At 43.9% G+C, this 22,363-nt stretch overlaps 1 protein-coding gene across 2 annotated transcripts in view; it reads right to left on the bottom strand.

Moving 5' to 3' along the window:
- The window catches only part of ATP1B3 (ATPase Na+/K+ transporting subunit beta 3), a 260,215-nt gene extending 241,866 nt beyond the window's left edge, over window positions 1-18,349 (bottom strand). Inside the window, exon 1 of one of the 2 annotated variants that reach the window (XM_069213934.1) lies at window positions 18,025-18,349. In XM_069213934.1, coding sequence (XP_069070035.1) covers window positions 18,025-18,136 — 112 coding nt within the window. In that variant the 5' untranslated portion in view covers window positions 18,137-18,349. Of the gene's footprint in view, window positions 1-17,378; window positions 17,550-18,024 lie in introns of those variants that run through there. The other variant, XM_069213935.1, reaches the window with a different exon arrangement.
- Window positions 18,350-22,363: the final 4,014 nt, after the last annotated feature.

Genomic DNA, 22,363 nt, shown 5'->3' on the forward strand with positions numbered 1-22,363 from the left:
TTACATTTGTGCAGAACCATGCCAACAAAGCATATCCTCATTCTTTAGTGGGCACACTAGAGCAACAATCTTAAAAAACAGTAGTGTCAGCTCTTGTTAGTGTTAGCTGTATCTCTTTTCCAAGGTCTCCTCGCATTCTTACCATGGAACTTGCTCCTCAGTGACGATGTACAAATTTCATTTCTATAACGATACACCTTCCATTCAATTGTATCAAGCAGAAATGTATAAATGTAAATCTAAAGTGTATAGATGTCAGCATTACATACTCCAACTGATCGAGGTTGAAGCTCTGGCCACTGAAATGCCAATTTCCTTGCTTATTTTGAATGCTTGCTGGCTATTTTTGCATTAGACATGTTAGGCTTACATGTAGTAGGCCCAATGCATTTTCTTTTCAGGTTTTCATTTTTAATCTCTAGATTAAAAGTCTCTGGAAGTAGCAAAGACGGGAACGGTCATTGAAGATCAGGCCAGTTAACAATGGGAACACAAAAAAAAAAAAAAAACACAAAAAAAAAATCAAGTACAATAAATCTGAATCTCTTCCAGTAGAATTTGTTTTTTTTAATAGATTTTATTTTTACAGCTCAGAGGTGTAGGTTTAAAGATCTATGAAATACAGATACAAGTCTATAACTCAAATATGCTCTGCAGGTGCATTCTCAATCTTAGACTTTATTCAGAATGCTTCATTTTGCACGAATCTCAAACTGTTGCCACCAAGTTGAAGCACTAGTGCTCAATGTATTTGAAAAGAGTGAACACAATGATACCTCTGCTTTTAAGAAAGGTCAGAATCCTAGAAATGTTTTGAAGACCTATTTTAACTGTACCACGTAGAAGATCATTAAAAGGGTGAGCTAAACAAAACATTTAAAATGAAGGTAATTTTGGTCTGCAGAGCTGACCTTATGAAAAAGCTGTGTGTTTTGTGAGCCATGTATTTATTCCCTTCCATAGGTAAAGTGCTTTAAGGCTGAATAACCCTTGTGATCGCAGGAGCCTTGTTCCTCTTACATACTCAAGATGGTGGTTGTGCATGCAAATCAAGATGAATGGAAGGAAGTGGGAAGGAATGATGTGAAGAACTCCTCCACTTTAAAATACAACGTGGAGGAGAGGGGAGATTCCAATTCGTTATACTCCTAATTATTGCCAGAGGATTATCCTATAGCCATAAAACGTTTCCTTTTAAGTGTTCTGCGAGTTTAAGTCCGTTAAGTAGTGTTCAGACAGTAGTGCATATGTCAATTACCAGTGTCCGAAATAGCCATCTTCTTTAGAGCAAATGGCCTAAAGTTTACAAGTTATTTCAGTGACTACTATAGCAAAAACTGAGATCAGAGAAGGAATATTTAGTACATTATAAAACATTAAATAAGCCAACATTGTCTGCAAAGATCCTACATAATCTCGAAGAACGCTATCAAAGATTAGTGCACCTCGCAATGTTTTATTGGCCTAACCTTATATGGTGTACAGTGTTGCTCCATCTGGAGATGGTCATAGTACACAGAGGACTGCATAATGGAAAGTAGGAAGCAGGTGACACCTTGGTTAATCGGCTGCATATTCTAAATTAAATTGATAACAATCATATGCTGCAGGAATATACTACTAAAACAAGTATTTGTCTCCAAACCTTTAGTTTTGCTCTTAAATGTCACAATATTCTTTTAATCATGAAATCATCAGGTTTTATTTCTAAGCGTACAAGTTTCCAACAATGGTGTATATATTATCGATCCCATTTTATAAGGTAGGGTGCTATTATCTACACAAAACGTACTCTTCCCAATAATAGCTGATGATTACCAAACATGGACAGCAAATCACAACAAATCTTTCCAAATGATATGTCTTCACGTCTGACCGAATGACAATAATGAATAATCAAACAAAAATTACTTGCCTCAAAACCAGTCTGCAGCTTTGAAAAAACAAATCCTAGATTTTCTTACAGAACGTCCTGCAGACTCTGACATTCTGATGTCACTGTTTGCAAAACCTTGCTTAAGAGTGAAAAAGTAATATTAGGCTTTAGAAGCAATATACATGGAACAAGGACAAGATATATAGAGGTCACATTAATAAAGCTTTATTTAATAAGAGAATTTCTGTTTAAGATATCTTTGTAATGTAAGGCCTAGACAAAGGAGGACACTCCATACTGATGTCAGCTGTTACATCATCTTTAAATATGAACCTTAGAGAGAGAAACACTGCAATACAGCTGAACTAGTCATGCAGAAAATGTGTTATTTTCACCCAACCATACTAGCAAATGCTTGCTTGTCACATACACAACAGCAACTTATAAAGGTAAGTAACATTGCTATGTTATTAATCGATGACCCAAACAGAGCATTTGACAACCCCAATAATTACCTTCTTTAAGCTGTCCTCAATTTTAAATGTCATCTCTAAACACCAAAAATATATGCATTGCTCACATCATCCAGTGCGGTTTTATGTGGGACCCACCAACAAGTTTCCATGGGGGACCTCTGTCACCACTAGTGTCAGCAGTTACAGTGCACCCATAAATGAAACACTAAGTTTTCATTTAACAAAACGTTTGAAAAATACTTTACTTCCTGGTGCTTCAAGTACAATACTGGCATGTGATTGCATTTTTCCTAAAGGACAATCACCTTATCAGGGACAGTCAAGTACTGCACCAAGATCTGACAGACTACAGGGCAATGCTGGGTAAAGAAAGTTTATCTAATCAAAATGAGTTTTTTTCCACTTTAGGTATCACTATGTGGCATTTCCCATGCATCCCCCTAAAAGCTGCCTCATAAAATCACAATTCCCAACCTCTTACTTCTATGGTTTCTTGGCCAAGAGGCTCCCAGTCCTCTGACTACTTGTTTAGGCTTCATGAGCTTTGGTATGCTGCCCTGTTTTGTCTTCTTCTAGGTCCCAATCCTTGAAACTAATGAGAGGCTCCCTTTCCACTAATCCCAAATCTCTTCCTCATTAGGCTACAAAGGCAGAGCTCATTCAGTCATGTGTCTTGAGCTGAAGCCACGTTGAGAAACTTGCCATTTCTCCCTAAAAGCTAAAGCTTCCTTGCAAGGCTGGAGAACTTCCCAAATGGACTTGGCACACTCAGTACCTTAATGCCCACACATTCGTGTTCTCCCTTGGGTCGATAGGTTACCAAGAGAGAGGTTTCAACACTATTTCCCCCCAAAGATCATCTCCTTAAGGGCAAGCCATCTACATTTTCAGATGGTTTTTAGTGTGAGGAGCTAGATAGAAATTTCTGCATTAGGAAAGGGATAGAACTAAAATTCAGATATGGACTTGGGGAAAGTGGGTGACAAGGCTCGACACACACCAGGGCTCCGTCTCACAACAGGCACAAACAGTGTTATTAAAAAAAAAAAAGTTGAATCCAAGCCATTCTCATAACCCAGCAAGTAGGGAGGGAACCATACATTGATCTTGTGCCCATCAGGTCCCACTAAATTAAATGTTGGGGGCATCTTGTATTGAAGGGGAAGAGCTGTAATCCATTGTAGTGGAATTTTGCATGGTGCGTTTTAGATTGGGCAATATGGTGCAGAGTGTAAGACTGCACGGTATGGTAATGAAACCTAAGAGCAAGGTCTTGCCAGATGTTTTTTGGTATGGCTATGATGTATGACAAGAAAGAGTGTGGTGTACCAACTGGTCCATAACTTGGAATGGTAAGAGAATGTGTTACTTGCACAGAATTGCTTCTATTGCCTTTACTTACCAGTCCGCTTCCTTTGACAGACTGGCAAAAATATTTTAAAGTTAATTTTTGGGTCCACTGAGGAGTCGAAGACCAGCAGTAATAAAGCATCCTAAGCTGCATAGCATCACAGTACCCACTCAACTCCTTTCCCCTCATCACACCTAGGAAGAAGCAGACAGAGGCCTATGGAATTTCACTAGTACAATGAAGTTGTGTCCTCTGAAAAGGCTCTCCCATATATAAAAGTCTGTATCAGATGTTGTGCAAGTTCATTTTCAGGTGGCTTAAAATGATCAAGAAGTGTAGTGGTTTGGGGTGGAGGGATAAAGTTATTTCCTATGAAAAGTAGGTCTTTCATCAGTGTAGCTGTAGCAATGCATGGTGTAGAACCGATTAGTAGTGCTTTGCATGTTTTGAATAAAAGCCTTTTGGGAATCAACATGTCCTAAAGGTACTCTTGAAGGCAAAACATGCTAGTTGAACTAATTATGTTCTATTGGTGAAAAGAAACCAGCAGTCCAACAGACTACACATATGCAGCAGAGACTGTGGTAAAGTACAGTGCTGAAAGCTGGTCTATATGATGAGTGTCACAGTCTTCTCATCACAAGTAAGGTTTTTTTTCTTAACCGAGTCCCATACTGAGCTTAGCATAGATTTGGTCTCCTGCAATCCTACATGGGATAGCTGAAAACTGAACGTTAAGCAGAAAAGGTTACTATGGATTATTAATTTGCAGTATCAGTTGGGTGTAAACAGCGTCGGAGGACTGATTCAAGACATGCTTGATAGAATTATTCTTGGGCTTTTTATACTTATATGGAGATGATGAAAAGGTCAGAAGACTTTAAATTTACTTGACAGGGTGAGAATGTGCTTGGACAGTGGGAAGTGGTCTATAGGTGATCAGGTCAATCTTTCGGTCCGTACTCCTTTTAGTAGTAGTGTGTAAAATGGGGTAAACCCAGTCCTGGTCTGAATGCAATTCTAGTTGGAGGGTGCACGTTTGTGGCCTCATAGTTGGTTGAGCAGGGATGGAGGATTCCAAGATATAGGTTTGTGGAGCGGTTAGATTCAGGTTATGGACCTTCTGACCCATTTGCAGCATTCCTGTGAAGGAGGAGTTGTGTTGATCAGAGCCCTCATGTTCTGAAACTCAATTTAAGAAAGTTCCTATTGCTTATTGACTGCAGATGGCCATATTGAATTAATATGCATTTTTTGCATCATCTGTAGATGGCCTGTTTTGTCTCAGATATGCTGAAAGATTAGTCTGCTGTGAAGAGATTTGCATGAACACCATTTTCATTTGAGGAGTCAGTATACCCTCCAATTGTATATGTGAGCAGTTTCAAATACTTGCACCTAAGGGAACGGCAGACGCTATGATGTTGCTACTGGTTCCAGTGCTTGGGACAGCCCTCTATAAACTGGATTTTAGTTTGTGGCCCCGAGTTGGAACTGCTCAGTGTCTAGTAATGGTCTTTGTACATTTGCTTGCACTGACTGCCTGTGGATTTAAGACTACATTTGGTGCTTGGGCTGAAGTCCCTTTTGCAAATTGTTTGAAGAGAAGGGTTTCTAAGCTGTCAGTGATAAGTGTGTGGTGGAATAGTTAGCTAAGGTGAAGCAGATGCTGATCATGCGATAGGTGGTGATCAAGAATTATGATTGCTACTTGGTCAGAAAAAATAGCTGCAAAAGAATTCCCTTTGTGGAAAAATCGAATGCCTCTCCTCCACAACTACAGGAATTCAGTGGACTATTTTGTACGAGTCCAGAAGTGTGTCATGCATGATGGAGGTAGTCAGTGAAGTCAGGTTTCAGTTATAAACTGAAAATAGATCTTGAGAGGACAAAGTTGACGCAAACTGTGTGTTGTCTGGTCGCCCAAGTAAGAGTTTAGCAATGTGCATGCAGACTTTGGGGATTGTCATTTGTCAGCATCAACTCTTACTGAGAACCTTTATTGCTATAGCAAGGATAGGGAGAAAGGTGTTATGTCTGAAGTTCTAATGAGCAGGTGTTGGATGGGAACTGGAGAGGGCATCACAGCTCTGAGGGGTGGAGCATAGTGAATGAAGATTTTATGGTCTGAATACAGAACACGGTAGAGTAAATATAGCATTTTGTAAACATTAACTTTGGTTCTCATAGGGTGGAAGTGTACAATGCAAATGACGATTCATTCTACACGTGGATCTAATATTATAGGGCCCAGCTCATCAGATGTGTGGCCTGCCCTGACATACCCAGTTGTGACATATGGCTGCCTATAGTGTGTGTAGAAGATGTACATAATCAAGTGGGTGATTGCCGAATTTGCTAGTCACAAAAAAAAAAAAAAAAAAAAAACTGCAAAATACTATTATTGCTAACTCACTGGAGTCTCAGTATACATTAGCAATGTATTAATTGTGGTACTGGAAACTATAGGGAACTCACTGCATTTAGTTATCCTATTAGCCCTTAGGACCCTCTCACATTAGGAATGGACAGGAAGGGAAAATTAGTCCGAGGTTGGAACAGCATAAGAAATTAATTTTATTATTAGTGTAGCGTTAAAATACAAAACATAGAACACAGCTGAGTTCACTTGATCTTGTTTTATTTTTCGAGACCCCAGTCGAGCCAATAAACTGGTGTAAAAGTTATAGTCTAGCAAATGTCTTGTACTAGAGTCAATATGCAAGGGTGTGAGCTAGATGGGAAAAAAAATAACCACGTAGAGAGGGTAATTGGGTTCTAGTACCTCTAGGATTGGCTCTCCCCAAGAGCCAGTAAAGTTAACTCAGCATGTGCATTCTTCAAGGGAGTAGAGCAATGCAAGTTTGGGGCTGGTGCATAATTACACCACACAGTGCTTTGTTACGAGTGGACTGTGACATTTAGTTTGTTTGTCGTTGGAGAAAACACCACGGTACTGCCTTGACAAAGTCCTCAAGATGAAACGTGTTGGCTGCTTCAGCCTACACCAACATTCATGTACTCTTATTCATGCTCATAAAAACAAAAGGCGGTCAAGTAGGTTCAAATATATTTAGTTCTTACATTCTCTGTAAGTTTGCAACGCTTCACTGTTAAGTTTAACATCATGTGCTGTGCTAACAGGATAAAATTCACGCCCTATTTTGCTGATGGTTGTGCCCAGTTTGTTCAAATCAGAGGCAAGATTTGCTGTTGGAACAAACGCCTAAATGTGCATACCCCCTTCAAAAAGCATCAGTTTCGTTTCTTGTGAGCCAAATTATATTCTGTGTCTTACTCGAACTCAATTCAAAACAATCAGTGTGGGGTCTGCGGTAAATGTCACAACAAACTAAGCATGTGTGCGGGTCCCCCAAAATAGCGCCTTTCAATTTCAAAGAACACACAAAAGGTAACAGGAGGCTGCTTGCTTTAAGTCTGACCACTGGCAATAGCCTGGGGTAGCACTCCAACCCATCGTTCATTTGCTCACCATGCCACGTCAGTTTGAACTTAGCCATATGCAAATCAGTCTTGACCCTGCTCTTCATAGGAACAGTTATGGGCTCATAAGCCAGGTGCAGCAGCCCATAACAAGATCACCCACCTTGTTTTTGTATTTGACACCCTAAAGGCGCCAGGTATTCCTACTTCGGTCCCAGGCTTACTGTGCCCCTGGATCCAAGCTATACCCGGCTGAGGAGCCCATAACAAGGGCCAAACCGGTCCTGGGTTGTTCGTGTTCCGGTTCAGGTAGGAACTGTACTGGCAGTTCAGACTGGACTGATCCCATGAGGGACAGGGTCAAGACTGATCTGCATATGGCTGGGTCCTAACTGAGGTGGCATGGTGGGCAAAAAACAATGGCCTGGGACAAGGCACGAGGGACTGCCAGTGGCTAAGATTAATTCAAGCACTCCATACATCACCTTGTTATTTTGCATTTTGATTTCAAGGAGCACAAAACACTGACAAATTTGCAAGATGCCTTAACAAAAGAGTCACGAGGCATAAGGCCACAAAACAAAACAAACAACAACAAAAAAGTAAAAAAAAAAAAAAAGTACATTATGGAGAGGCAGGGTTTGCTTTGGTGGGTTTGGGGACAGTTTGTCCTCCGTATGCATGCGACACTATTCAAAAAGGCTACTTAAAAGCTGGCTTTTATACCTAGTAGAACGTCAGCTTCACTCGAGTGCTGTGCTACTACCTTGGCCAGTGTAAAACAAAAAAATATATGGTTCTGCGGGGCAGGTGGGTGAACATTGAAACATCAGAAGTTCTAGTTAAAGTTTCAAAGAAACTTGTCATTGGGCAAATAACATTAATGCGTTTTTATAGATGGCTCAGGGGGCTTTGCACTGAATTTCCTGTTGTGAGAAGACCTCCCTCTTAGTGTTACTACCACCAGTGATTCGAGTTATAGCGTTGCAGCTTCAGACTAGCAATGCTCAACTGTATTAGGCACCCCCCACCCAGACACTTCCCATCCATGGCAGTTAAGGAGTCATTACACAGAGCCCTCGAGCTGCTACAAGACATCCCAATGCTGCAGAAAGCAACAGAGGCCACAGGAAAGCCTCCTTTGTGCCCAGCACCTGGCTTCTACCTTTGGACATGAGAAGAAGTCACTTCCATAATAGCAGTGCCAGGATGCCAGAATATCGGCTGTCCACTAAAGTCGAGGTCGTAGACAGGCCAATCATTAGTTGCTTTTTGTAAGATACCCATTCCTGGAAAATATAGTTGTGTGTCCAGCACTTAGTAAAGACCAAGAAATCAGAGGGTGACCCGCCACAACCTGCGCACGGCTTGCTATAGCAGGAACTTGTCCACGTGAAGACGGGTAAGTACATAAACCAGGTCCATATTCCTGACCATGGGATACAAGCACATCGACAGGGCGTTCACCTGGTACAGAATTCCTGGTGGGAATAGTTCAGAATGATAGTCATAGTTCATGGCACAGAGTTCACGACCGCATCAATACCCACTGAACAGCTTTTTTATATCAATACAGTTTGTTCATAAAGCATACTAAGGACTTCTTTGCATTGGAGGTCGGAGCTTTCAATGTTTACATTAAACCGTAGCAAGATTTTTAAATGGCAAAGAAATATTGCTACATACAAGGGAAGCGGAGTTCTGTGATTACCATACAGTAACTAAAGAAGGTTCCTTGTACCCTTTAAAGAAAGATTTGTCATCTCGCCCTTAATCACATCAACATAACAAAATATATCGGTCATGAATACATGGACAGGTCTTCTGGTTTGAGCAATGGTCGTTTTTAGGGTCAAGCCTGCAAGAGTATGCGTATTGCTTGCGAGATGCTGTTTGATTTAGAAAAGGGCTTGGTCCCGCCATACCTTAACATTTGTTGAATTGCGTGGCACTCTTCTTTACAAACTCGTAATTGGTCACGGCTGGCAAATCATTTCTGTTCTTGTTCGAGCAGGGACCAAGCACTGGTTGATTCAACTTAATCAGTGCCCGTCTGCTGCTCTGGACTTGACTGAGGTGCTGATTTGAACTTTTTACCTTCTAGTGCCATGAAAACAAAAGGTGCGTGACTGGCAAAAACATGCTTAGCAGGACAAACTAGTTTGCAAAGTTGTATTTTCTATAGTTAACTTTTTATCTATCCAAGTATTCTTTCATTACTTTATGCTCATGTTTTGTTTTGCTAGTGGGCGCAGTTCTAAAAAAAAAAAAAAAAAAAAAAAAAATACTATCTTGTTTTAAATATTGCAAAGCAACATTGTTTCTTTCTTATGTGTAATTTTCGAAATGATGCTTTAACACAATCATGTCCCAATCCACCCCACTCCAATCCAATCCATACCATTCACCCCAATCCACCACTCTAATCGCCCCCAACCCACCCCAATCTGCCCCACTCCGATGCAGCAATTAAAACCAATCTGCCCCCACACAATTCGAAAGTCTGCCCAACTGAAACCCAGAACAGTCTGCACCGCTCCAATCCAAAACAATATCTGCCCGGCTCCAATCCAAAATAACCTGCCCCACTCCTTCCTATCCACCCCACATCAATCCAAAACGATCTGCCCCACTGTAGACTGCCCTGCTCCAATACAGTCCACCACAACCTCAATCCATTCAACCCCACTCCATCCGGAATCACTGCTCTCCATCCCAATTCACCCCACTTCACCCCACCGCAATACACCCTATTCCAATTCAATCCAGCCCAATCCAATCCATCTCACTCCAGTCCAACCCACTCCACCCTAACCCAACCTCACCCCAATCTAGGCCTCGAAAAATCATTAGAATGTTACTATACCTGCAGGTCAAGTAACCTGAATAATATACTCCATTTAATTGTAATTTACTTGACCAGTAAACGGGTCTCAAAGTCTGTTATCCTAGGCAAATATTTTATTTTACAGTCTTTTTCTTCATTCTCACATACGAGTGTACCTTTAAAATATGCGAGTTCAGCATTTCCGAGGTACAAAAAAAAAGCCTCTTTTGTTTGATTGAATAGACTAAATGTTTGCCCCGTGTATAGTAAGAATCTACCCTACGTGTAGCGTATATACGATCCACGACTTGCCTCTTAGATTCAAATAGCACTGCCATCAGCCCAGTAGTGTTTCTCAGTTAATTTTTAAACACTCAGTTTTAATCAAATATATTGCTAAAGCATAATGGGGTAGCGCACTGTCATTTACAGGCAGTAAGTTGCCAAGAAATGTCCAAAAACCTTCCCACTACCATGCAGCTTTACTGATAAAACTACATAGTTCTTAAACAATAACCTGTGAAAATTGGGTTTCAGGAAACATATTTATCATTAGCTATCACCAAGTAAAATGTTCGGAGTTGTTTTCATCCTATCAAAATGTTTCCCATCACAGTACAAAAAATGGGATTTCATGATGACTGGAATATTTTAAAATGTTTGTACAGTTAAAAGTTATTCAAATGTTTTGTGTTAGCAAAAACCTGACACCCTACAGGGTTTCATTTCACACTCTGTACAGCAGATCAGACAGTTCACCTTACAAAATCCTGGAACTCTACAGTCAGAAGGCAATGTAACTGTAAGAAGACAAACTGACTTTTGAACTCAGTCTCTAAACATAGAGCAAACGTGACAAGATAACAAGATTTAAATTTCTCTTTATTGCTACTTCATTTTCGACTGAACAGAACACCTGTTCTTTGTCAATTCTTCAGAAGGGACAGGGTAGGTCCTTAAAATATCTCAACCTGATAAAATATGACTTGCCATAGCAAGTGGGCAAGTAGATTTTTCGAGATCTGCAAGCCACCACACTCAAATCCACCCACCTCACCCGACTCCATCCCACTCCAATCCAATCCACTGTAATCCACCCCACCACAATCCAATCCACCCCAAAACTCCTATCCACCCTAATCATCCCACCTCACTCCTATCCACCCCAACACACCTCACTCCATTCCTCCCCACTTCAATCCAAACCTCCCCACTCCAATTTGTTCCACCTACTCCACCCTAATCAGTTCCACTCTGGTCTACCTTAATCCCTCCACCTCCTCCAGTCTCCCTTAATCTGTTCCACCCCCTGCAGTCTACCCAAATCTGTTCCACCCCACTCCAATCCACCCTACCACACCCTAATCCAATCAACTCCAACCCAAGTCAGGCTACCCCACTCCAACCCACCTCAATCCAACTCACCCCACTCCAGCCCAACCCTCTTCATTCCAGCCCAGCCCAACCGAGCCAATCAAGCCCGACCCACTCTACCCCACTCCAATCCAATCTGCCCCACTTCAATCCAATCTGCCCCACTTCAATCCAATCTGCCCACACCCCAATCCAACCCGCCACACCCCAATCCAACCCGCCATCCCCTGCCCCACTCCAATCCAATCCGCCCACCGCACTCCAATCAAGCCCGTCCCACTCCAATACAACTCCAATCCAGCCCGCCCCACTCCAATACAACTCCAATCCAGCCAGCCCCACTCCAATACAGCCCAGTCTAAACCAATCCTACCCACCCCACTCCAGTCTAAACCAATCCTACCCACTTCAATCCACCCCACTCCAATCTTAACTCCAAACCAATCCTATCAATTCCATCCCATCCTAATCCACCCAACCCCACTCTAATCAACTCCACTCAGTCTAATCCACCTCACTCCATTTCACCCCACTGAAAATAACTAGTCCAACACACCCAAATCTAATCCACCACACCCTAACCCCATCACTTCAGTCAAATACACCCACCTCAATCCAATTTAATTACCACACTCCAATCCACCCCAGTATCTCAATTCAGCCACCTTATTCGACCCCCCACAACACAATCTGCCACTGAACTCTACTATCCTCACTCAACACTCTACCCCACTTCACTCTATGACACTCCAACAAATCCACTCTATGACACACTACCACACTACTCCCCCACTCCACGTCACTAACTTGTGGCCATGCTGAACAGCAGCCACACTGATGTACATAAGAAAACACGTTGCCAAAGCCAATAGCTCTTGAATAGAAGAGATCGATTGCGTTTGCCAATGATTGTTTGCACAAGCAACTAAAAGTAGTCTTTTTAGACAAATCGTTTTATGTGCCGCAGATCAGCACGCCTCTAAATTTCTGCTGATCAAGAGATTCGAATGTGGATAATTCCCGGTGCAATAATGTAGCTCCTTCATATTTCTTACACGCCCTACAGCCCTCAAGTGACAGACAATGTACTTCTCTGACACCGATTCATTCTAGCCCACGCTGGCGCGCATTATGAATAAAAGAATGACTGAGGCGCAGGAGTGCACAAGTCATAAGGGAAGAGCGTGAGTGGAAAATCCCAGCTTCAGCCATCAAGAGCGAGGGGGGAGTTGGGGGGGGGGGGGCGGGGGGGGGGGGTCTTCTGCGCGCCTGAATGGAGAGCGCTCGTCAGCGCTAAAGCCCCTGGCAGACACAAGGCTCCAAGGGATAGGCCAATGAGCGGCATCGGCCGCTCGTAGCTTCCATGTCAGGAGGAATGCATGTATTGCTGTGTATCTGAAGAGCTGCGGCCATGTCAACGGTAGTATTCGCTGCCATCCGCCTTAGACAGTAGTATCCGTTGGCAGATGGTCTGGTGGAAGCCCTTTATGCCCTAAAACATAGTCAACCAAAAGCCAGCGCTTTGCAAGCACATATGAATGAAGATAATCAAATACCACAGTGTGCAGCAGTGCCAACCGACGAGGGCTGCGGCATGGAACACCAGTGGCAACACAGGGGGTGCATCTCTGGGAAAGCCCTGCTCTCAAACATTGCGGCCAGGGAAGGTGGGGGCTACTGTAACAAATCATGGAGTCGCCATTTGAACACCATGACAAGGGCTGGAAAGGGGCCTTTTCAGATGTGGCCATTTCTCCGCCACTTTAAGGTAGCCTCTGCAGAACATTTGCTATGTGTGGTTGCCCGTTCCTACGGGGTCAGTCTCCAGCACTCCTGCGTGTACTTCTCCATACATGTCAACATTTAGAACAGGAAAGTGGGAGAATTGGATTAAAAAAAAAATGGGGGGAAATGTATTTTCTCTATTTAATTCTTATAAAGCAGATTCAATTTCAGGCAGGAGATAACTAAAAAAAAAAAAAACACTTTCGGCGTTAAAAAAAGAAATACATAAAAAAAAATCAGGAGTCTGCCGCCTGTATCGGGTGCATTGGCATGTATGTTTCTCCGACCAAATACAACTGCTGTTTGTGTAATGCCATTTCTATGGGTTGCGCCCTGACACCCTTGGGTGTAATACTTAAGCGTACACTATTGTAGGTTGTGTACGGGTGCTCCCCTGTTGTACACAACGGACCCATCATACCGTATGCTATTGCTGACCGTAGAATGCTTATCCAACAGCCGTTTCGAGGTGGACGCCTAAGAGCATTTAACATGGGCAGGGTGCTATTATCCATTCCTAGTTGTTCGGCTGTGGACCACAAAGCATAAACTATAGCTGGCAAGATTTCACCCCCCACTTGTGGGAACTTTCCCACGTTCTTTATTTAGTACCTTTTAAAAAGACCACTCGAAAGATGACAAGTGCAACCACATCTATTCTCATGTTTCTCCTACAGCCAAGATGTTGTGCAGCGACACATTTGATGCAACGTGGCCTAAGCAATCTAGGGCATACTCTATCACTACACAAAAATAGTTCTGAGGCCACACTTTCTATTTGTCATGTTGCCCACGTCTGATTGCTTAAGTGTCCCATCACCCTTTCTGCTTGAAATTTAGCCAAGGGGCATGTACACTAATAGCACAACCCTGGTTCTCACAAACAGCATGCATACTACTGATATAGATGACATGATTACAGACACTCACCCATACAAAGCACACCCAAGCAACTGAATACTACTCATCTACAATGTGCGTCAACACCTCATCCGAGGTACGTAGCCCTATCTAAAGGCAACTACAATACAGTGCAAAAGAAGCTTAGCTGACTTCCTGTACAGCGCACCTGGGGTCATACACCTTGCCTCGGCATTAGACCAGACAGCGATTGATTCTGAGTAAATCGCCCCATCTTCTGTTTAACAAAGTAAACCTATACATAAACTGTTAAAAAAAATAAACAGGGCATTGAACTGTACTGCAATGGCCATTATGCTATGTGGATTTGTAGAGCGTGGCCAATCACCCGTGAGGGTATCTAGGAGCTGAGTAGGGCAGGCCTGACAGGTGAGTGAGGAGATCATGCCTTAGACTCAAGGTCACAGGTTTTATGAGATTCTGTGGTATTTCCTGCCTAAGTATGGTTTTGCAACAAAGTAATTTATTATATCACGTAAAAAGTTATGATATTGAATTTAAGATGGTTAAAAATGGAATACAGACACGCTGTGTAATATCGAGAAATGCCAATAAAGATATATATATTTGTAACATATGGTTTTGCCACATGATTCCTCATCTGTTGCATAATCTGCAGATTTTAAGAAAACAAGGTTCTAGCTCAAATGGATCAAACTACAAAAAAAAAAAAAACGTGGCAACATTAGTCCATGCGCACTATAGGGCCCTTTACAAAGGATAAATGGTCAGCGTTTAATTGCCGATTGTTGTATCTAGGTGTTAAAATTGTACTAATAAGGTGCAATCGTTTCCTAGAGACTGCTACCCTGTGTAAAAATAACAAAACAATCTGCTGTTTTAACCTGCACAATTTGACCTTTCTTGCTGCATAATTGTCAAACCTGTTGCATAACTTTATCCTCACCTTCTGCAGAATCGCAGTGACCCTCAAACAGCACATGTTCCCCACTTCCCTCCCAATGCCCGATCACAGGCAGGTTTCAGTAACTTGCTCCTGTCAACACAACGTACCAATCTGTATGCAGCAGCTTAATTTTTAGGAGGCACTGCCACACAAAAAAGAAGCAATGTATATATTCTTGTTGATCATGGAGCTAGCTAAGGGATTTAAAAAAAAAAAAAAAAAAAATACCCAAAGGAACTAAAGTAATTCAGGCAGTATCGTTATGGGTATGGAAGGGGATAAGGTAAACAAAAAAATGGGAGTCATAAGAGTATTAGGGCAGATAGGGCACTTCAAGTAGGTACTGCATACAGAGGGGGTTAAGGAGGGTTGTAGGAAGCAACCGCAGCGTCAGATCCCATGGGTGGAAAGGGTCCAGCTGACAAGGCTGAGACACTGACGCCTAGGTAGGAAGGTCAATAGAACGAAAAGGCGTTTCACACGAGGCGTAGCGCAATCTATGCTCTACTGCCACCACATAGAGGGAAAGAGCCAAATATAAGCGGTCTCACTGGGATTATCTGATTTTGCAGCTCCTATGTTTTCCTCCTAATTATGAATTTACGACATTTGCCACATAAACCAATGTACTGCGTAATCTGCAAAAATGACTAAAAATCGACAATACGCTTTGCTGTGCCGTGGAAGTACCTTCGTGAAGGTTGAATGGCCACCTTCCTATAGTTTATTATTGTATCTGGGTGTTTACTGGTACTGATGAGGTGAAACATGCATCCAGTGTTAATCTATGTAAAAACGACAAAATAATGAAGTAATACTACCACAAAATGTGCTGCATAAATTGCAATTTATTTGCTGCATAATTTGGACAGCGCCTGCACCCAATTTGGTCCTCCCCGCCGCATAATTCCAGTGGCCCTGGGAATAAGCAACCGGGGCATAGGCGGTAGGCGAGTAAAGCCAGTCGTTTTACTTCTATGGAGCACCAAAGCCTTAGAAGTAGCTGGACGTTGGTTAATTACATCACTCAACGTATTTAAAAAGGGGCAACTGCCCGTATTAGTTCTTCCACGAGGACTTCAGTTGCTGGCTGGTTCGCAGTGCTGCCCCCGTCTGCTGCACGCGTGTGCCCCACTGGTAAAGTGAAGGAAGTTGGAGCCCTTCCACTAAGAATACAAGAGCGGTATTCTCGCTGCAGGCATCACCTCCCTCCCCAGGCGGTGTGCCGCAAGAGACAGCACCTGGCACAAGTTCAACAGCTGCGCTGCATGACAGAGGGCTGGCTCGCTCTGCACTGCAGCAGAGGCATGGCGCAGCCGGGAGAGCACGCTAGCCCCCAGCCCGATGCTCAGAGTGTAACGCAGCCGCCCCCTAAATCCAGACTGATATGGCAGCCGACCACTCAGAGCCGTGCATTAGCACCGCCCATTCTTAGAAATGGCCTTGCCAGCTAGCGCACACACGCCCCCTACTCTCGAACAGCTCCGCACTGGGGGCCAGGCAGGCCTCGTGGAGACAGGCGCGGGGCACTCCGTACTCCCAAATGGTCTTTAACAACCCATGTTCTGACAGCGCTGCATTGACACGCAGTGTCCCTACTTATGTGCCAAGACAGACATCCACCGACAACCCTCACAATCAGCTTTACTGCTGTGCACATCCAGCTGTGCACCGGAGGAGGCACATTACCGCAGAGACGATAATTAAATGCACCTCCGTTGTTCAGAGACGGCCGTGCTCAGTGTTTCAAATAGGCATCTTCCACCACCTACAATTCAGAGTGAAATACTGTTACTGGGATCGTACCAGCAGTTCTTAACAGCAAAGAGGCACACCGGAATCGTTTGAGTGACTACAGCGATATGTCCATTTCAACTACTGGACTGCATATAATGCTCCTTCGCGTTATGTACCGTCCATCCCGTACTCTAACACTTATTGTGCGTTCTACTTAGCGTTCATGGCACTGCCCTGACAGACCTACAGACACACATTTCACACCTGTACATAGGCTTTCCCAAATACATAATCGTCCTTTTTATTCAGAAGCAGAGCCGGACTGCGAACAGCAAACATTATCTTCTTATACCTATTTTCTAGACCAGGTGACCCCGGAGTGCCCCTGCTCTCAGTTTACCTTGCGCTGGCACCCACCCACCCCCACCCCCACCCACCAAAAGCAAGGATTCATAGCACTGCGCTGAAGAGCTCTTACTTTATCATGCCAAGAGACAGTCATGCGCTACTCCCTTATATTCAGTAAGACACCACCCCTGTCAATTGCAACCACCCTCTTAGCCCTAGGCCGAGGAACTGGCGAGCTACAGAACTCTTCCTTCGTGCCCAAAGACAACATGGGCACCCCTCGACCCAACAGTCAGCCAGCCCTATTCTCCCTCGCTTCCAATGCCACGTACCCGACTGGGGGATGCACAGCAAGGCACCCTCGTACAGATACATTGCAGATGAAACTGCGGCAAAGAGGTAGACTATTTGTAAGGGAGGGTGGCACTAGCAGTACTCCTTGGCTTACACTGCGGCGGGCAGGAACCGAGACATCCTCCCAATAGGCAGAAACACCGCTGTCTAAGCCCAGCATGGGGGAGGGGGCCAAGATCGTCATCACACGCCCCCTCCCATCGCGCTGTCACCGGCTCTATTTTTAGCCTCACTGCGGAGGAACGCCGCGAACCCCCTTCTCCGGGTCGGTGTAAGGGCCAGGGGGTGCAACGACCGTAAATGGTGTATGTATGCTGCCAGGACTAAACAGACACGTAGAGTAAGGTGCAGGGACCGTAAGTGGTAAAACGTGGTGGGGGGTGTATGGTGGAAGGAAGATTTGAAGGTGGGTAGTGCGCACAAATTAGAAATGACATAAGCATTTAAATGATGTAGGATTATAGATGGTGGGGGTACAGGGACTGTTACGGTGCACAATGTAGAAATGCCCACAGATTGTAAGGGGCGTGGAGTAGCAATAACAATAATACACGAACTACAGTAAAATCACAAAATAATGCACATATTGCCCCTACTCCAGCAGGTTGAGCCCTCTCCTCTTACCCCAACTGCTAGCTGTACGCCCCAGGAACTGTCCGCTGCGGGGGTCATAGATGAAGTCCTTCCAGCTGGATTCAGGCTTGCTGCCGGCGTCCTTCTCCTCTTCCTTCGCCATGGCTGCGGTGAGGGGACCCCGGAGTTGGTATTAAAAGTGGGGGTGCGAGAGGAGCCTGACTGCGTGCGGGGGGTGGGTGTTATTGTAAGGTGGGTGTGCGGTTTCGGCGGGGGTCCAGGCGCTGTGCAGGCGGAGGAGGGTCTGTGCGCGGCTCCTCGCTTCTGTACCGCTTGTCGGTTGCAACCGCTCGCGCCGCTTCTTTCGCTGCAGTACGAATGACTGCAAGCCGGAGAAAGACGGCAGAGCGCTACGCATGCGCCATGTGCGGTTGCAGCTGATGCAGCCCAGCGCGTGCGCGCAGAGTCAGTTAGCAGAAGCGAACCTCCCGCTAGAGGCCTGTTGTCCGTTTTCAGTATTTACATCACGCCGCAGTTCGCACCCCTCCCGCCCTAGCGCAGAGCTGCGCCTCCTCAGGCACGTGCTAACATTATTTATTACCCTCTCTTTCCCCGCAACGTGGTGGCCCTGGTGGTGTAGTTCCCTGATCCCAAGATGCCACAGATGTTACATACTTGCCAACTATCTACATATCAGGCATTAGATTGTTTCGCCGCCCCAGTACTACTATGTCTGGACTTACAGTTTTATTTTCCCATTCCACATAAGGGCCCATACCCTCTAGAATGCCCAGTTGCTGTTGGCGAATAGTGTTCTGTCGACATAACACCTGTAAATAGTACTGGGGGTGGTGTTGTGCGAGTACTTCCTCAAAAGGTTGGCGTGATGATAAAAGAAAACATAATAGTATTTTATTTTAGAACAACTTTGAGACGGTAGGCAGAGATGCTTGTGTCCTGCTGCGTAATTTGCATAGTTGAGCAAAAATTTGTAGCCCAAACAAATCAAAAGTTACTTTTAAAAGATACACGCTAGGTGCCATGAAGTAGCAGACTTTGCAAATGTTGACTGTTCTCCTTTGACTAGCTAAATGGTGTATTCAGTTGTCATACTCTTACTACTGAGGTGAAGCCTTTGCCCAGACAACATTAATACATTTTTCGGATGTTACGGCAGTCGGGAAAGCTGATAGAGAACCTTCGTATAACAATAAGTCCTTAGTTTGAAACGAAAGGCTTTTTTTAGGGTGTGGCAGATAGTTATGCAGTCTCAACATGACAGATTTGCCAGGGCCCACTGGAATTCTGTGATTCTGCGTCCACGGTTTTTCGCCATAATAATGGATTTGCTTCGTTTATTACAAAATCCATCATCTTCTGCATACTTTGTCCACTTTAACGGAAAACTATTTTTCCCATCTCCAGCGATCAGAAGTGACTAAAAATACTACAGCATGTGTTGCCGTGCAGCGGTAGGCGTTTTGGCATGCAAAGACAGCTCTCGTTTCACTTTCAGATTGCAGTATTTAGGTGTGAATCTGATATTAGTGAGATGAAACTTTATCTATAGTGTTAACACGTACAAATAAGAAAATGCCTTCAAAACATGCTGCATTAGGCCGCATAATTTGCGTTTTCTTGCTGTAGAATTTAGTAAATGTCTTGGGGCATCATTTGTTCTCCTTTGCCACCTAATTACAGTGGCCCTGCAGATGTACTGTCTGTCTTATTACAAGTGCATTAGGTTAAAATGCACTTCTATTAAGATGGACATGATATCCATTACATGACGGAATATCCTGTCCTTCAATCTCTTCAGACCCTAATGCGTGGACATGAAACAGACAATGCAGAAGTCCCATCTTTTGGCAGACCTTGTGACCAGTGAAAACAATGGGTAAAAGGCATTTTACAACCTCATAAAATTCTTCACCATCCACAGTAAGGTCTTGTAAGTAATAGCCTTCTTGAGAAGAAGTTGCAGGATGTTCAAGAAACAGGACCGCCTGGGGTAACCATGATGATTGAGCACCATAGGTTGTTTATGGTTTGTTGTAAGACTCTAACTAAGAGAATGGAACAGTAAAATCACAGAAAAGCTCCTCTTACCATTCCATGTCCTACTCTGGCCTTCTGCCTACCCAAATGGTCACATTATTTAGTCAAATGTGTTATAATGCTAAGTGTGTCTGGGGCAATACTGGTTTCAAACAAGACATTGATGACTGACTAATTTGGGTCGTATTAATGAAGAATGTTGCGAAACCTGTTCAGGATGTCTGCTTTGTATGACTACAGGAGGAGCATGCCCTGGGAGATAGCCTGTTCCAAAAATCTACTGCTGATCACCAGAACAGTGGAATCAGACATCATTCTTATTTTCCGCTCTAAAAATGTACCAGCAGGGCTGGCTTTAGCACTAGTGGCACCTGGTGCAACAATCTTCTTTGGTGCCTCCCATGAGCTCCTCCTCGGATTCCCTCACTATCATCTGGCAAAAGTGCCCCTCATCTCCCCATAGCACCCTCTCTCACAATCATTTCATTTGTTTTAAAGTGCTGGTCAAGGTTAGTTTTACTAATCCATTAGGTCACCCACATTAAATACAAATCTATTTCTTGCAGCAGGTGTATTAACCCTCTAGACTACTTTATGGCGAGTCAAAACTGCTACCAGAAAAAACTCCAATCTCTCTCCCTCTAGCAGGAACAATAATCACAAGAGTTATCTTGACAATTTTAATGCTGCCTGAAAGCTGGATGCACAAGGAACTCGTCAGCAGGTGCTAGGTTAGATTGTAAATTATTGCTAAACAAAGTGCCCCCTCAGGTTAGCGCCCCAGTGCGGCCACACCACTCACACTGCCCTAAAGCCAGCCCTGTGTACCAGTGTTTTTTGTACTCACGGCACAGAAAATGCAGCTCATAATACCAAAACGATCACAATAAACTCCAAGTCATTTATGTAGATACATTCATTACATTTATCCCACAGGGAACTCTTAGATGGAAAATACACTCACTGCATGGCCAAATTAGCCAGCAGAATATTTCCATTGGACATGACAGACTGTGAACTGATTTGCTTGTTCCACAGGGCTGGTAGTGTGAGCACAGAAAGAGAAGGGTTTACAGATAGATTTTTGTTTATTAATTAAGGACACAGTCTACACTATTCCCTTCATCACTGTAATGACGTTTTTTCCCAGAATAATAAAGGTTTAGGTGTGAGGACTTTACCTTTTTATTGCCATTATAGGGATGATCTAAGTAACTGAGGTACTGATATCCTACTGTATGAACCCTTATCCCAGTATTAAACTGTGTAGCTAATTTTAGATAAATGGCAATGGTACCCAAGACTATTGGGTACCATTGTCCTTTTAGGTGTCTTGTCTAGTAGTGTTATAACATGCGCTTCTCTCCAGATTTTTTAGAAGTGGGACTTCTAGAAGAACACACATTTCTGGAATATTTAGAGGCATATTTATACTCTGTTTGCACCGCATTTGCGTCATGTTTTTTGACGCAAATGCGGCACAAACTTAACTCTATATTTATATTTTGACGCTAGACCCGTCTAGCATCAAAATATAGGAGATAGCGCCATTTTTAGGATGCGCGAACCCTCCTTGCGTTAATGAGATGCAAGGTAGGTGTTCCCATCGTAAAGATGATGCCAACCCCCTTAGCGCCATATTTATACGCCTGTGCAAAAATGGGGACCCAAATAATGGCGCTAAGGTTGCTTAGCGCCATTTTTTAACGCCTGGGTCTGACCAGGTCTTAAGGGACCTGTGGATCCATTTCAATGGTGAAACACCATGGCCTGGGCCCACAGATGCTCACTCAAAGCCCCAGGAACACCTTCACCCACACCACAGGGACATCAAAGGATGGGGGACCCCATCCCAGGCAAGTTTAGGTAAGTATTTTTTAATTATTTTTTTGCTCTTGGGGGCCCCTAACATGGGTCTCCCTGCTGGGTAGAATGGCCTTGCCCAGGGGTCACTGGTCCCCTGGGCTGGCCATTGGGGTGGTGGGCACAACTCCTGTCTTTAGAGACAGGAATCATATGTTGGGGGTTGTGCGTCAGAGGCATTTCTTGCCTCTAACCAGCCTAGCGTCATTTTCTGACGCACAACCTCCTTTTCCAATACCGCCAACCCCACCCAGCTAGCGTCTTTTTTTTAGACGCTAGCCCAAGCTTTGCACCGGCTTGCGGCATTCCATAAATATGGCACCCGGCTGGCGCTCAGGAATGACGCAAGCCGGCTGTAAACTTTTTGACGCAAAACTGCATTTGCGCAGTTTTGCGTCAACAAGTATAAATCTGGGCCCTAGTGTTTTACGATTGGGAAGACATGAAGAGGGAATGCTGCAGTCCTGAA

This window comes from Pleurodeles waltl, chromosome 11 (genome assembly GCF_031143425.1).
Source record: "Pleurodeles waltl isolate 20211129_DDA chromosome 11, aPleWal1.hap1.20221129, whole genome shotgun sequence".
NCBI lineage: Eukaryota > Metazoa > Chordata > Amphibia > Caudata > Salamandridae > Pleurodeles > Pleurodeles waltl.